Source organism: Haliaeetus leucocephalus, unplaced genomic scaffold (assembly GCF_000737465.1).
Source record: "Haliaeetus leucocephalus isolate CR32 unplaced genomic scaffold, Haliaeetus_leucocephalus-4.0 Scaffold214, whole genome shotgun sequence".
NCBI lineage: Eukaryota > Metazoa > Chordata > Aves > Accipitriformes > Accipitridae > Haliaeetus > Haliaeetus leucocephalus.
Genome location: NW_010972650.1, coordinates 675,818 through 692,076, shown reverse-complemented (window position 1 = coordinate 692,076; position 16,259 = coordinate 675,818). Strand labels below are relative to the sequence as shown.

The 16,259-nt window shown below is 52.5% G+C and overlaps 2 protein-coding genes across 2 annotated transcripts in view; both read right to left on the bottom strand.

Annotated features, from left to right (window-relative positions):
* The window catches only part of GRASP (GRP1 (general receptor for phosphoinositides 1)-associated scaffold protein), a 5,545-nt gene extending 2,224 nt beyond the window's left edge, over positions 1–3,321 (bottom strand). Inside the window, exons 1-7 of the mRNA XM_010566567.1 lie at positions 3,181–3,321; positions 1,476–1,525; positions 1,019–1,073; positions 510–612; positions 336–429; positions 190–256; positions 8–84 (exon numbers count right to left, since the gene is read on the bottom strand). Coding sequence (XP_010564869.1) covers positions 8–84; positions 190–256; positions 336–429; positions 510–612; positions 1,019–1,073; positions 1,476–1,525; positions 3,181–3,321 — 587 coding nt within the window. The remainder of the gene's footprint in view (positions 1–7; positions 85–189; positions 257–335; positions 430–509; positions 613–1,018; positions 1,074–1,475; positions 1,526–3,180) is intronic.
* Positions 3,322–5,213: 1,892 nt separating this feature from the next.
* Positions 5,214–16,259, bottom strand: ACVR1B (activin A receptor, type IB). Its single transcript, XM_010566536.1, has 9 exons — positions 15,126–16,259; positions 14,273–14,512; positions 12,850–13,098; positions 11,387–11,617; positions 10,831–10,998; positions 10,114–10,270; positions 9,471–9,595; positions 8,682–8,812; positions 5,214–8,486 (listed from the first exon to the last, which is right to left on the bottom strand). The coding sequence occupies exons 2-9, from the start codon at positions 14,445–14,447 to the stop codon at positions 8,361–8,363; spliced, it is 1,362 nt and encodes a 453-aa protein (XP_010564838.1). The 5' UTR covers positions 14,448–14,512; positions 15,126–16,259; the 3' UTR covers positions 5,214–8,360.

The window sequence follows — 16,259 nt, the reverse complement described above, 5'->3', positions numbered from 1 at the left end:
CCCCGGCCCCCACTCACCCCGCACCAGCCGCTGCCCCTGCACCATCAGTGAGCGGTATTCCCCCCACTTCTCGTAAAGTGTTTGCTGCAGGGAAGCGGAGGGGGATGAAGACCCCATGGGGGGTCCCCAGCTCCCCAATGACCCCCCCCAGCTCCACACTGACCCCCTCTATCTCTCTTCCCCCCTCACCTTCAGGTACTGCAGCCGGGCCTCCAGTTCAGCCCTCCGGATGGACGTCCCGTAGAGCGTGTCAAGGCTGGGGAGCAGCAGTTGTCAGTGCGGGGGACTGGGGGCCACCCCACGACCCCCCCACCCACCCCCCACCTCAAGCTCACCGGAGCATGTTGCCTGAACTCTTGATGATCTCCACGATCTCGCGGTGCCGGACGCCCTCCACGTTGAGCCCGTTCACCCCTGTGATCGTGTCCCCTAGAGCCGGGGGGGGACGGGCTCAGGGATGCCGGTCCCCACTGCTGGGGTCCCCCCGGCCCCCCCGGGGATGCGCTCACCGGCCTTGAGTCCTGCCGCCTCGGCCGGGCTCCCGCTGTGCACCCGGCACACGAAGGTGAACATCTCCACGCTTTTCCTGTCCTGGTGGTGCAGCCCGTAGGTCTGAAACGGGGGGGCTGGTGAGGGCACAGGGACCCCCCCAACCCCGGGGTGTCCCCCGAACCCCCCACAGAACAGCCATGAGGCAGCAATTACGGCATTTAATTGCTGCCAGGCAATGCGGGGCAGCATCCTGGTCCTAGGGGGGTGTTTCACCCCTGATGGCTGCACCCTAAGCAGGGGCCCCCCTGGCCGCCCCCGCCGTCACGGCCAGGGGAAGCTTCAGTAACCAGGCAGCTCCGTCACCGCTAAAAATAAACCCTGGCTCAGAGACAATTTAAAAATACCCTCGATGCAAAGCAAGGTGCAGGCTGGAAGGGTGGGGAGCGCAGCATGGCATGGCATGGCATGGCACGGCATGGCATAGCATGGCACGGCATGGCATAGCACAGCTCGGCATGGCACCCACCTGGATTTCAAAGCCAAAGGTCTCTTCTGCCTTCTTCTCCAGTGTCACCACCTTCCTGGGGGACATGGGGATCAGGGATGAGGCAGAGGCCCTGGCACCCCCCAAACAGACTCGCCCGCCGAGACCTTGGCACTTCTCTAATGGAATACTACTTCGGGGTTTGGGTTTTCTCTGTGCTGGGCAGGATCCCAAGGACAGGACCCCCCTTCCCAGCATGGGAGCCCCCCAGGTTGGCCTTGAGCCCTGCAGCCTGTCCCATGGGTGCTGGGCAGGGTCCCCGTGGGGTTTGGGGGTGTCAGGCCCCCGAGGGAGCTGTGACCCCATCACTGCTCTCACCTGCCCCAGGTTTCCCCATAAAATCACCCCCATTTCCAGGCCCCGTGGGGTGTCCAGAACAGACCCCAGCCCCACTCCTGCGTGTCCCCCCCATCAGCAGGGCCCAGACCCCTGTCCCTACCTGTGCTCCTCCGGGGACTGGCTTGGGGACGCCCACCTGAACCCTGCGCCCTGCGGCAGAGGGAGAGCCATCAGCGGGGGACACCGTCCTGGGGCACGTCCCCCCACCACCCCATCCAGGGACAGCCGAAATGGGGTGTCCCATCAGGACAGCACCAAACCCCCAGGGAGCATCGTGCCAAGCCGGCACCGAATCAGCACCCGGGTGCCCCCCCCGCCTTGCAGGCCCCCCCCCCCGGCCGGCTGGGCATAACAAGGCTTTTATCGGTGCTCAAAGCCACCCTCACATCTGCTCCACGCTCACCCCGCGCTTTGACGTCAGTCTGTGCCGCACCCCACCCCACGCCACGCTCCAGGGGGGGCCCCGGGCACAGAGGGGCCCTGTTGTGGTCACAAAGTCGGTTTTTTTCATGCAAAATTCCCCCCCCTCCCCGGCGCAGACAATGTCTCTGTTGTGGAGGGCACAGAGGCGTGGGCGGGTGGAGGGACCGGCTGGGCACTGCAGGACCCTCGCCGCGGGGCAGGAGGTGACAGGGCTGTCCCCAAATGCCCCTCCGTGGCCGCTGGGTTCCGGCAGCCCCGGCACGGTGCGGCTGGCGTCACCGTGAGGTCTGCCTTGAAAGTGGCATGTGGCCCGTCTTGGTGGTGGCTGGATGCCACCAGCTCCCTCTGCTCTGTGCCACGCGGGTGTCACCAGCCCGGTGGCTGGCCGTCCTGAATGCATCCATGGGCATTTAAGTACAAACCCACCAGAATTGGGTGCGTTCGCCATAGGGAAAGTTGCCGCCTGTCATGTCGGGCCCCCACGTCACCCCAGTGACAGGGAGGTGACGCGGGACACCCCAGCCCCCTCGGGGACGTCTCCGGTGGTGGCCTTGGCCGGTGAGTGGGAGCCAGGCCACCGCACGTGACCCGGCCTGCGCCAGCACGACTGCGAGAGCCACTTCTGCTCCGGATGTCAGCTCCGCTCTCGCTTCCCCCCGACGCTCAGGAAGCGCCGCGGGGCCGGGGGGAGCGTCGGGGTGGTGACAGCCCCGGCGCTGCCGGAGAGGGGCTTTCCCAGGGGGTGCAGTGGCAAATGGTCCTGCGTCCCACCAAGCCAGGCCCTGGGGGTACCTTGTGCCCCGTTCCCGTGCCCTCCCTGCGGGGCAGAGCTCGGGGACCACGGGGACATGACTGTCGCGGTGACATGGCCACGTACACTCTGTCCCTGTGCCCTAAAGGTTGCAGGGCAGGACGTGAGGAGGAACTGAGACAGCATGTGGGGCTTGAGGGGGAAGCTGGGGTGGGGGCACAGGGAAGATACTGGGGCAGGACATGGGGAGGAACTGGGACAGGATGTGACGCTTAGGGGGACAACACTGGAGTGGGATGGGAACACTGGGAAGATGCTGGGGCAGGACAAGAGGCTGGGGGGGAGTCACCGGGGCAGGACCTGGACACCAGGGCAGGATGGAGACACGGGGAGGGACACGGGGACGACACCGGCACAGGACAAGAGCCCAGGAGAAGACGCAGAGGCAGCCCTACAGGGTGCAGGCACCAGTGGCCGCACAGGACAGGGACACTCCGCACCCCCGGTCCCCTCCACTCCTCCCCAGCCCATTGCCGGTCCCTACCGACCCCGGTGCACCAAACCGGGGGACACCAGTAAATCTCCCCCCCCCCCACACCCTCCCCGCGCCCGGGGCTGCCGGCAGCCCTACCTTTCGCACCCGGGGCAGGGTACCACCGGCGACAGCCAATGCCCGGTAAACCTCGGCGGGACCGGGACGCTCCGGGGCTGCCGCTGCCGCCGCCGCATCCTCCTCCTTCGGCCGGAGCCGCCGCAGCCGCCGCAGGGTCATGGCCGGGCCGCGCCGCTCTGCGCGCCGCTATATCTGCCCTCGGGGGAGGCGGGGCCAGCGCTAGACACGCCCCCTATTTGGGAGGACACACCCCTTTCTATGCATAACCACGCCCCGTTATGCTCTAAACTCCGCCCCCGTTAGGGTAAGCCCCGCCCCGCATCGCCCCAGCCCGGTCTCAGGTCTTGTGGGTAGGGACCCCCGTGGGGTCCAGCGTGGGGAGCTGGGGATGATGGTGCTGTGGGGCAGTGGGGACCATGGGGAGGCCGGGGGCTTGGGGGGTGCAGGGTGGGATGCTGCGGGGGATGGTTGGGGTCGCACCACGGGGCACCAAGGAGGGGCTGCAGGAGCCCAGGGATCATTTTGGGGACAATAATGGGAGAAATCAGACAGTTTTGCCCGGCGCAGAAGCGATGCCGGGCTTTGCCGCTCCTCCGAGCCGTACCAGAGCCTGACTCTAGCCAAGCATCCGCAGCTGTTTCACCCCATAGGACACCACCTCATCCCCAAAGCCGTCTTTAGGATTTAATTCAAGGCAGAAGCTGGAAGCAAGGGACAGCCGGAGCCCTGGGCCGTGCTTCCAACACGGGCAGACAGGAGGATTTAAACCGTTCCTGCAAAAGCTTTGCCCGTGCTGAGGACGGGGACACGGAGGAAAGAACAATTCCCGGAGGCAGACGCGGTGTCTGCTGCGGACATGTCGTGCAGCTCCAGGCAGCCCCTTGCTGCACTGCACCGGGAGGTAGCAGGAATTTTCCAGCTGGAATTGAGGGGTTTGCCCAGATGTTTATTTAAAATTTGCCAAAAAAAATTAGTTTGTAACAATCCCGCTGGCGTTCCACCCAAGCCTCCCGCCCACAGGCTGTCCAGGGGTTACCAGGAGGCAAGCATGCTCCCAGAGCTGAGCTGCTCCAGCTTGGCAGAGCTTGGGAAAGGACAGGATTGAGCCCACCACCCACCCCGGGGGCACCAAACCACAACCCTTTACCAGGGAGCAAAGAAGAACATCCTATCCTGTTCCCAAAATCTGGCAGCCCTGTTAATGACTTGGCCCCTTGGCCAAAACCATCCCAGACCTCTTTTCCCATCACATTTCCTAGAAGAGGAGGAGTAAAGACAATTTTTGCTTTTAAAAAAAGCATACTCTCACCTCACCTGCTGCCTCGATTTCCAGGAGGAAGTTAGAGTTTCCTGGGGGCCGTGGCAGGAGCTGCAGACAAAGCTGGAAACCAAGGAGGGACGAGCCCAGATGGCAGCTCCCCCTTCCCCACCAACGCCATTAGTCTGAGCCCACGGGGGACACCAGGCCCCCGACGGATTTTCCCCTTGATCCGCTCACAACATGCTCATTCACGGGAGGCTCTAATTAGGGAGAATTAGTGGGGGTAGTTTGCACAGCATTGCTTGCCCTCCAAGCAAACAGGATTTTATAGGGATGCTGGGCAGTTTGGACTAAGATTTATCCTTCTTTGAAGCTGCAGCTCCATGTACAGAAACCCAGGGGGATGCTTCGGGGACCTGCCTGCCGTACCCCCTCCTGCTTCCAATTACTGTCCCCTCAGAGAGGGAGGCCCGATTTCAGCTGCTCGTCCCTGTGTGGGTTGGAAATCCTGCTCTGCCACATCCTCACCTCACCTCTGCTACCATCAAGACATCCCCTGAGCGCACAGTGGACGATTTGGGGAGCAGGATTCCCAGGGAGATTTTTTTTAGCTGCGGATGAACAACCCCCTCCCCGATGCTTCTCTGGGGACTGGGGGACTGTAAGCTCTGCCAGTCTTTGTCACTCAGTTCCTACCCCTCTATGCCATGGCTAACCCTTTGCAGCAAACCGCGAGAGACTCCAACACCTCACGTGAATAAAACAAACTTTTAATAATGTACAGCAGAAATCGACAGCCTTGTTTTATATTAAACAAAAGATTTCCTATATTACATTGTATTTACATTTGCATACTGAAGAGGTAAAGTGTCTAAGTGGCTATTTTACAGTCCATTTCTAATAAAATATACAAAACCAAACAAATAAAAGGGGCAGATAAGTACCAAGAGATCTGTTCTGAAGCCAGCGTACCACTGATTAACCCTGCACCACAGATGAGAAGCACAAGCTCCGTACCTCTGCCTCTCCCCAACACCATTTGCCCTCGAGTATCTGACATCTCCCCTCCTTGTTTTGAACTGCTGCGGCGTCGGTCTCTTGTCCTGAACTGTCTGTAGTGTTGCATTTTTTTCCACAGCTGCTGCAGCCCCCTCTGAGCTGGGCAGCAATTCCTATGTTTGCTACCAGTCAGCTAAGTAAGCACTGCACCTCCCTGGCACATGTTTGCATGAAAAGTGCTGTATAAATGCTACATAGTCAGCGTTCCCATCTCGGATCCTCCTCCTCGGTTTTGACCATCTCATGATGGCATCTCTCTACAAACAAGGCTTCTTCTGCAATCCTGCTTATAGGGGATACCCTGTCGCCCTGCCCTCACCCCTTCTAACCTTATCTGGTCTGACACTGCTCCGCTGTCTGCTGTTTGGTTTAGCGCTGAGGCAGATGCATGTGTGGCTACAGTTGGAGGGGTGGGTGAGAGAGTCAGTGCAAATTACGTAGCTGATTTAATGTCCTCGAGAAGCAGCCTGCACAGTTAACAGGGACGGGAGACTCGTACTTGGAAACGAGAGCCCACAGTGCTCACGGAGGAGCGCGCAGCAGACGTACCTACCGGCGTGATGGGCTTTCCTACGGCAGTTTATTTCACAGTCGCTAAGACTTCCTCCCCAACCTGCCGGGATGGGCCATCGCCAGGGTCCTGTTACAGCAGCTGAAGAGTCTTTAGGGTACCTGTGAAGTGCCCACCACCTTGGTTTCTAAATGCAGAAGGGTTTGGTTAAGGGACATACGGTACTGGAGACACACAGGGTAACCTCTGGCTGAGACACGAGTCAGAACAAATCGGAAAGGGAAGGGAAGCTGTACATTCACAAAGCGTACACTCCACACTGCTCCACGAACCAGCCCGAAGTCTGCTGGCCCTCCCATGACAGCTCTGCACCACTCGACCGCTAAACTCTGCGGGAGGATGCAAAATGGCTCCAAACACAATGCAAAAAACACACTCCTCACTTTACACAAAGTCACAGACAAGATAGGGAGTCTGGGGGAAGACGGACACATGGACAGATACACAGACAGCAAGAACAGAGTGTTTAAAAAAAAAAAAAAGTTAACCCCGGTGGCCGGAGCAGAGATGAAACCTCACCTTACAGAGCAGGCGCAAGGTTTGAGTAGAAACAGTTCCAGTGTAAATCGAGCTGTGTGCATTTGGTTTTTTTTCTTTTTTTGCAGTGATTTCTTTACAAACAAACAGGTCAAGAGGTAATAATTATAGATTGTTTTTCTTCTCTTATAAAGAATTAACAATATTAAAAAAAGTTAAAATCCAGACCCTCCCATAAAATAATAATAATAAAAAAAAAAATAATCAAAACCACTCCAGTTAAAAGTTATGGCTTCAGAGTTATATACCGTAGATACTGACCTAACCACCAAACGAACGGCACTTCCCAGACTGCCATTAATGCTGCAATCAGCACGACAGACTCAGCCCTCAGCTACTTCCATTTTTGCTAGGCCCAGCTGTAGACAACAGTCAAAGCAACTCTACTTCACCCTGATTCGGCATTTAATCAAAAGAAAATTCATGCAGTTCCCCCCACCCCACAAGTTATACACAGCCACTTCCAGATTATGAGATATTTATATATGTATATTAAAAAGATGGACATCGATTTCCAAACCCACACCCCGCTGTCAGATCCTGCCAGGCGCCGAGTGCCTCTCGGGAGGTGCAGGGCACACCCAGGCACCCGGCTCCCTGCAGCTCAGGCCCCACGCTGCTGAGCGTGCCTGTGAGGGTGCCTGGATGGTGGACTCAGGAACTGGCATTCCTATGAGAACGGTCTCCTGCATTTCCCCATGGCCTGGTCTCCTTCCAGCCTGGCGCAGTGCCTGCTCTATCTCTGACATGCATCTCAGCTCCGTGGCATCTCCCCCCGCCCCGGGTCTCTCTTTCCACTCTACCAAGAATTACAAATCCCAGGGGCTCAAGACAAAAAACCTGGATTCCAGGAGTGAAGTCAGTTCCTCATGTGTTTTGTCTTAAAAAAGGGAGGGGGTGGCAGTGAGGCAACCTGATGGGAAGTTCCTGCAGCCGGCATATGGACAGCAAGGCCACAGCACCCATCGGAGAGCTAAGGATCTTGTTTTAAGCAGCCTGTCCAAGCTAGACAATGCTCACTATTCAACAAGGAGAGCACCAGCGCGCACAGCTCAAAAAAAGGACACTCTAGATTTGCACATGCACAGAAAGCACGAACAGAGATGAGCCACCCTACGGGCAGACACTGCACGTCTACGGAAGGAGATGAACAGGCACAGGGGACACGCGCACCTTGCGCATGCATACACCATTGCGCACACTGACAGCCAGTCAGATTTCTGTTTTTGACTTAGAATTTTTCAAGCTTAAGAAAAAGGAGGGAAAAGGTTTCATGAAGCTGATAAACTGTTCAGGCTCAGCCTCTCAGAAGGGAGCACCATTTGTTTTGCAAATGCTTTTTCTGCATTAACGTGCCAGTCCCTGGAAAAATCCTCGGAGTACGGCAAGAAAACCTTCCCTTTCCCTTCCCACTCCCAGCACCTAGCACCCTGGCCTCAAACACTGCCAACGGGTGCACTGCGTGCACTGAACTTTACAGGGATTTCCATTAAAGAAACAAGAGTTACAATCATGGCTGAGATCCCTCAGGTTAAGTCCCTCTCAAGTCTTCACGCTGTCAGGAGGTGATCATAAAAGGTTTCTGATTGTTTCATACCCAAGCAGGGAAGAGAGCAATTCAATAGGCTCTGTCACCCCACCTAGCAGCCTGTAGGTCACGCTGTCTGGTTGGTAGCAGTAGATTGGGCAGAAACACGAGGTAGGCCTCCATCACACGTCTACTCTAGCATGGCAGCTTGTGTGCAGTTTCCTCCTGCTGGGGCTCAGAGCCTAGATTTTCACATCTTCCTGGACACTGAGCTGTGAGAGGGTTTTCTTAATGCGGAGGGCGGTGAGTCGAGCCGCTCCGTTGGCGTACCAGCACTCTCGCATCATCTTACCCATCACCCGTAGTGCCTAGGCAAGAAACAGTGGCAGATGTCAGTGCTCTCCTCTCCCCCGACCCCAAGTCGGTCTGCCAGGCTGCTGCTGCCTGGCTGGACACTGATAACAGCCTCCAAACCTCCTAAGACTGGAGCTCAACTTACAGTACTTACTCTTTACTCACCTTATTGAGGGGGAATGGGATGTGAAGATGAAAGCAGACCTTACCTCGTAGCTTTGCCACCAGTTTGGGATATTAGGCCGTAATTTCTGATCACATACGACCTTCCGCATCTCCTCAATAGAAGGATCAGAGGGTACGAGGTCATAGTACGGAAGCTGATACTCTTCGTGGATACCTGAAAGGCAAAGAAGGGGAAATGCAATTCCTGGGAGAACGGGTCATCACCACAGTGCTCACTGAAGGCAGACTGATACTGGTTTGGACTACATGACTCACTGCTGAGACGCGTCAACACTTTGCAGTTATTTAGAACAGAAATGAAGAATCTGGGATTTGAGTTTACAAGAAAAATTCAGGGAAACAAAACGCAGCTGCCCAAACTGGAACAGAGTCAGCGTGCTGCGATCAACAGCTCCCAGCACAGAGGCAGGGTCACCGAATCTCGACTGAGATGAAGGCAGCAGGACTGTCACATGCACAATGGTGCTGCACTCCTGCCTGCAGCTGCATGTGCCAAGACACTCATTTATACCGATTCAGGGGAAGAAAGTCACCCACCAAATCAGCACCGCTGCTTCCTTAAAATCCACCCAAAGGAATATCAGCCACCAGTCAGAGCATTAACCCCCACTTCCCCACCTAGGCCAGTCCTAACGGCGGTCGCGGGTCACTCCTATTAACTCCCTCGGCAGCAACACACACGGACATATCGTCTCGCAGCCCTGTTCTCCAGGGTCCCTCAAACCTCACCAACACCTGATCAACAGGAACACCAAGGCTGGGAAACCCAGGAGCAAGCCAAGCCAAAGGCACGGGCACACACAGGGTATTACCTCCTGCATTGCACCTTCGAGCAATCTCCCAGTAGACCAAGCCCAAGGCATAGATATCGGCACACTTAAATGAATCAAAATGCTTCATGTTAATGGTTTCATCCAAGACTTCAGGGGCCATGTATCTGCCGAACAGAAAAGGAACAGCATGTTAATTTTGAGAGGGCATTCTCCAGAAAACAGTAAATGGCAAGTTTTCCCACATAGCACTTCCCAGCAGACAAAACTCTGCTCTACACAGCCTTAATCAGAACAGAACTGGGCCCCATGGTCTAATAGAGCGAATGAAATAACTCAAAAAGAATAGCAAGTTGGGAAAGAGGTAAAAACGTCCAAAAGCACATCCGGCTCCAGGCAGCAGGCCCCAAAAGGGTTTTGAGAATGCCAAGCTTGTTGTCAAGTATTATAGGAGCTCCCTGGTGCTGAGTTTACATAGCTGGCCTACACCTCTCAGCTTGATGGCACCTGGAGACGAAGGTACTGACGTCCCTTCAACATCAATCTGGGCACAATGATGACGCTCTGTGAGACACTTGGAAATGCTTAAGACAGAGAATTTCAGCAGTGCTCAACCAGCAGCTCAACCATTTGCTAGTCACACTCCAACGCCTTCAAACGCTGGCCAAGAACGCTGTTCTCCTACCGTTTGGTTCCGACCCTTTGATTTGGTGCAATATCAATCGTATCCGTAACCGAATCATGCCGGACGGCCAGACCAAGGTCAGCGATGGCACATGTGCCATTCTTCTTCACCAAGATGTTTTTGGATTTCAGGTCTCTGTGAGCAATCCCAGGCTTTCCTAACAGAACAAAATAAAAAGTAGCGGGGGTCAAGGTCTGGTGAAATCTGTTAGTCACACTGGCAGAGGCTGTACCGGATTTCAGGGCGTTAGTTAAACTCTTAGTGTTGCAACACATTTTCCTGTTTGGATACACTGAAGCACAGAGCAGTGCTGACAGCCTATGGTATGCAAAGGCCCCACTTACGCTTTGGAGGCACTGCTGATGCAGTAGCATCCAGAGGCCTCAAGAGGGACATCAACTCCCATCGTCCCAGGCATCAGACATGTTGATGTGGATCTAAGGAGTTTGTAATTCTGCTGCCGCCTGCACTAACATCCCACCCAAGTAGCACCAATTTTAGGATGGGGATGCGAAATGCTGATATAACTCCCAGGAGCTAGCACAAAGCTAACCCACTTTGCATCCAGCCAAAGCAATCACTCTATTTCTAGTCAATACTGACCAAATGAATCTGGGCTGAATCAGCCAGTGTTTTCTGTGCAGCACATCACATTCGTCGATTCTGCTTTATTCTCCCCTCAAGAATTCCCAGCACCTTTTCAAACCCTGCTCTTACCCTGAGTGCCCACAATCTCCATGTGTAGATGGGCCAGCCCGCTAGCAGCAGACAGGGCGAGCTTGATCATCCCCTCGATAGTCACTGTGTATCGATTAAGGTAGTCAAAGAGAGATCCATGCTCATGGTAATCAGAGACGAGCCACAGCTGAGTCCATGTTCCATTATCTGCAGCAGGAAAGAGACTGTGCTCAGACAGATACAATGCAGGGATGGCACACAACCATCGAGCATTTTGCACCCCATCTTTTTGGTACAGAGAAGAGCTGCTGGGTAAGGCTACAGCTCAACAGCCAACCTGGGGGCAAATAAGGTAAAGAACTTTAAGGCAAAACACAACTTTGTAAGGTACAGCTAATGCACCATCGCACCTCTCAACAACAGCAGTAATTTTACCATCTTTTGGCAAGAAACATTCAAATACCTAGCTATTTGAAAAGCACGCTGACAGTTTTCTTTAACCATCTAATTGTACATCCAAGTGAAGAAATGCAAGTCCCAGGAGCAGACTGCACGCTGGTGAAGTCTCTGGTCTCAGGACTGGGGCACTTTTTACCTTTGTTATCTGCAGCAATAAATCCCAGGATGTTCTCATGTCGCAACATAACGGTTTGGTATATTTCTGCTTCCCTAAACCAGGAACGCTCCTCACGTGAAGAGAAGATTTTTACAGCTACGTCACCTCCACGCCACCTGCCACGCCACACTTCCCCGAAGCGGCCTTTACCAATGATCTCCTGAAGGACAATCGTCCGAGCCACAGTCCGTTGGACAAAAAGCGGCAAACCTACGGACAAGAAATTGGAGGAATGAATGCCTGTCACAGCAAAAGAAACTCCTGAAAGCCCAGAGTCTGAAGTAGAGCATCATCAAACCTAGAAGGCTCTACATTTGATAACAACCAGCAGCCTAAGCAAGACCCAAACCAGTAAATGGTGGTAGCTCCTGCGTAGGATGTGCCATTTGGCCGCTTGGGCAGCATCTGCATATCACTTTGAAGTAGCTTGCAAACCACCAGTGATTAGGCACAGAGCAGTTGGGGAACTTCTGCTCTATGGAAGATCAAAGTAACTTTAGCCTGAATATGCAAAGAATGGAACTCGTTGAAGACAGACTCTGCTAAAAAGCAGTAAAACCCCAGAAGTTCCCTTAAAAAAAGGAGTCCTAACATAGCTGCCACCTCTTACATAAACTACAGAGCTCACCTGCTGAGAGTACGTACAGAAGAGATCCCAAAACATTTTATATATAGCAGATGTGGTGCTAAAGGTTTATTCCCTGGTCAAATATCAGGTTGCTATATTCTCTCCCTCTGTGGATTATCCTACAGTTTCCATCTGCTGCAAAATACCTTTTTTTTTTTTTTTTTTTTAACCTAACTGCTTTCATAGCTCAAAGTCATGAATAAAACTATGACTTCCCTGCCTGTTCTGGAGATGATTTAAGTGCTACAGAAGTGAACAGTGGACATTGTTCACTTTGGAAGACCCAAGGATTCTTTGAGATGAAATGGGCTGTGCAAATGCAGTATTTGCACACTATAAAATTTTCAGCTGCTGGGATGGTTCCCATTTTCCTGCCAGCTTTGACGCAGGTGACATCCTGCATCCTCTTTTGAAAGCCAACAACCCACAGGTTAGCAGTTAATGTCTGTTTCCAACCGACATCTAGTTCCAGGGCTAAATTTGAAATAGATGCAGCCGTTTGAGTTATCCTCTTGCAGAAATGGAGGAAAGCTACACAAAACTATTTTTACACATCAGCAGTTAAGGAGGAGTTGAACTATTGCTCTTAACTAGCCTAAGCACTGAACACTGACCGGGGGCTGTGGCTATAGCGTCTACCGCATGACTGAATTTAAAACACGCCCTCCACATTACTCATGACAGGGCAACCTGAACGGGCTGATGAGGCAAGAGGCTCGCAGCTGTGCAAAGCTGTGGCAACCAGGAGCCCAGAACAGACTACTCCATTACAATTACAAGTTCTCATTCGTCATTTCCAGTCATATCTTAATACCTGAGCCAGAGCCAGAGGTGGAGAGATCGTAGACTAGATCTTGCAAGGTCTTATCCTTCGACAGGCACATTTCACACGAGGGGTCTTCCATGTCCAGCCGCTGACGATTGTGATAGACTCGTTGGTGGTGATGAAAAACAAAGACTACTATGATCATGACAACAAACACAAGGAAGACAGGTCCGGCAATCACTGCCACCAGCTCCACAGGACCCCAGCTCGATGGGGGTTCGTTATCTTTCAGGTGTCCTTGAGAGGAAAGGGAGGAGAAAACCAGACACTTTTAGAAAATTATCACTCCTTCACAAGCATTCTTTAAGGACTTTCTTCTTGTGTTTTAATTATCCTCTCAGAGCCTGGACAATTTTAGCTTGCTGTTCCAGGATGGCAGAGGACACATCAAGTAACAGCGTTAACATGGGACTGATCAAGTCACCAGGCAAACTACAGCTAAAACCCCCCAAATAAGATGGTGCTTCAGTTGTGGGATCAGGGTTTATTGGCACTTGCTATTTAAAAGAGGACAGGAGCCTGTTCTGGGCTAAATTTGCTAGAACAGCCTGCATTTTGCCTTCCACTTGAACTCTCCAAGTGGGAGAAAAAAACACCAGTCAATAAGGACTCATTTCTCCCTCTCTCCCCTTTGCCCTGTAACACCCAGTGAAGACTCGTACCTGAAGACAACAATTATTTGTCTTTTTGAGAACAGATAAGACTTCCCCACTGCACCCAAGTAAAATGTATACTGCAGTCTTCATATGACCCACTAAATAACAGCCCAAAACGGAGAGTAACGAGGTATGAGGAAGTACCACATGCCCTCTCTGTCCCAGGAATTAGAAAGATGCAGACGTTTCCCACACCCTCACTCAAAGGCAGGGCTGCTGCTTCTTTGTGTATTCAGAATCCGAGCACCCCTCCACCCCACACACTTTACTCTGAAGCTGCTGCAACATTCCCATACTTGTGCCTCATCACTGAAAAGATCTGCAGTCCTAGAAGAAGGAAAGCCACTCTATCCGATAAAAGGCAGGCTACAGCGCAACCCAGTGCCAGAAAAGGGATCCGAGCTGTGCCCAGGGAACACGCACCAACCTCAGGCCACTGCAGGCACAGAGGATCATGCAGCAGAAGCTTATATTCCCCAGACTTTGGAAGCTTCTCCTACCCTAAAGTACAACCTCATCATCTGGTGACATTTTGTCGGCCACAGGGGAGTTCAAGCAACTTCACATTTTAATTTGAAGTAGTTTGTTATTATTTCCACTTTACAGATCAAGGAAATAAACCTAGCGCTCAAGTTCACACAGCAACCTAAGGGAAGAAGTGAAAACAGGGCCGAGAACTCCTTATTCCCAATCCCAAACAGACAGCTTCTCTCCTCCCCACTTCAAACAGACCATTTATTTAGCTCTCTACTCACCACTGGGAACCATTAAATCAATTTTGTTGCAAAAATCAGAGTAGCAGCAGTGAGTATTACGCAGATCTTCTGAACTCAGACAATAGAAGGGTTTCCCAGCAGGAATCAATTTTGCTTCAGGAATGCAGGTCCGAACGTGATGTTTAACACCATCCAGGTTGAAGACCGAGACCATGCACGCACCATCCGTTTCACACGTGGAGTTTGCTTGTTTGCAGTCGGAGCACAAACATGTCAAAGCTGCAGAAAGCAAACCAAGACCACCTTCTTAAAACTCACTGGAGACCAAATCCTCAAAAAAGAGAAAACTTTCTTTAAATTCCCCATTTCAGAAGGAACGGGCCATTCTTAGGCTCAGGAAGAGCTGGCTTTAGGAACAGAACAAGTCATACTCAGAGTATTTCAGACCCGCAAGAACCCAATTTAAGCACAAAATACAATGTGGAAGCAGAGGAGCCTTTCCAGAAGATGACTGTCCAGACAGCCCTTTTTCCTGCCCCTGTTGCAACCACTAACAGTGATGACCCAAGTCATCTCTGCAAACTAGGCTAGATTTTACTGAGATCCACTCCCAACCCAACCTAGGGTCAGAATTCAAATTGAAAACAACAATTACTCAAACTGACAGACTTGATTTCACCCAAACTCGCTGTCCAGGCTTCCTCAGCTACGCCGAAGATGAGCTGCCCGTTACGGGTTAGCGAGGGACGACCACCCCAGCTCACGGGAGACAACAAACAGTTGGCAGATGCCAAAACAAAACCAATTCAAACTGACTACACAAGCCAAGCATGCCACACCCAACTAGATCAGCCACTTATTTAGTAACTGCTTTCCTGATCCGAGACACTACCTTGGGTCAAATAAATTCCTGGCTTTTTGCCTGCTCTCCACGAAGATTATTTGGGTAAAGAGCGAAGGAGAAAGTCCAAGGCAGATTCCCACATTTTTCCGCCTCCCAGCTGTCACTGTGCTTTTCTCAAGCTGCCTGAAAAACTGTAAGCAAATCCCCAGGCATCGCCATCCTTGGGAACAAAGAGCGAATACAACAATGTCAAGAAGAAGGGTGGGGCTTGTTTAGCAGCACGCAGTATTTTCTTCAGCTTTCATCAGATCTTTCAGCCTCCCCGGAGGGATTCAGAAACATGTACTTACCCGCTGCAGAAATGGTCTTTCAGGTAGAGAGAGTTTGAAGAAGTGTTTTAAAAGATACAACCGCCACAGTTAACTCTCCCCAGTCCGACAGCTAAATCCTCTATGTCTGCTTGCATCCTCTCGGTCTAAAGTCATACACCAAAGTCACCGTCAACACTCGTGTGTGTGTGTCAGCCACCTTCCCGTGGGGCAATGGAAATGCTGAGCCCTCAGCCATCTCTGGCAACCAGCAGATTTAAGGAGCATCAGCATTCAAGGATATTCATGGCACTGGAAGAGCCTCTAGCTCCCAGCCAGTACACGGTCCAAAGCACAGTGGAGCATTACGCTGCTGGGGGCATGTTACCTTGAGCTTAACGAAAAACAAGCAGGTCCTGATCAACCTCAGGGTTCGTTTAGGAGGAAGACACCCATTATCCCTTATCACCAGTGTCCTAGGTAAATCAGTTAGGCTAATTGCATTACTATTCACTTAATTCTCTCTGGACACTGCGCTCTTCATTTCCTAGCTGTTGTTGTGAGCTACTTAACAGCTCCAAGACGGGCTGCAGTATTTCAGACAGGCTAAATGCAGATGCCGGTGAGTTTTGAACCAACAGATTCAAAACGGCAGAAGCAGTAAAAAGCCAGAAAAACCCAGAAGAGCTGTTAAGTGAGACGACTTTAAAAAGCATCATGAGCAAACATAGCTTATTATTATTATATGCTTAGCATAGGCCAAGGAAAAGGGACATAGAATAGAAAATGGACAGGGCAGACCCTGAGATTGAACCGTATTGAGAAGGGTTGAGAGCACCATACCCATCAATTATGCAGCTTTTAAGGGGAAACT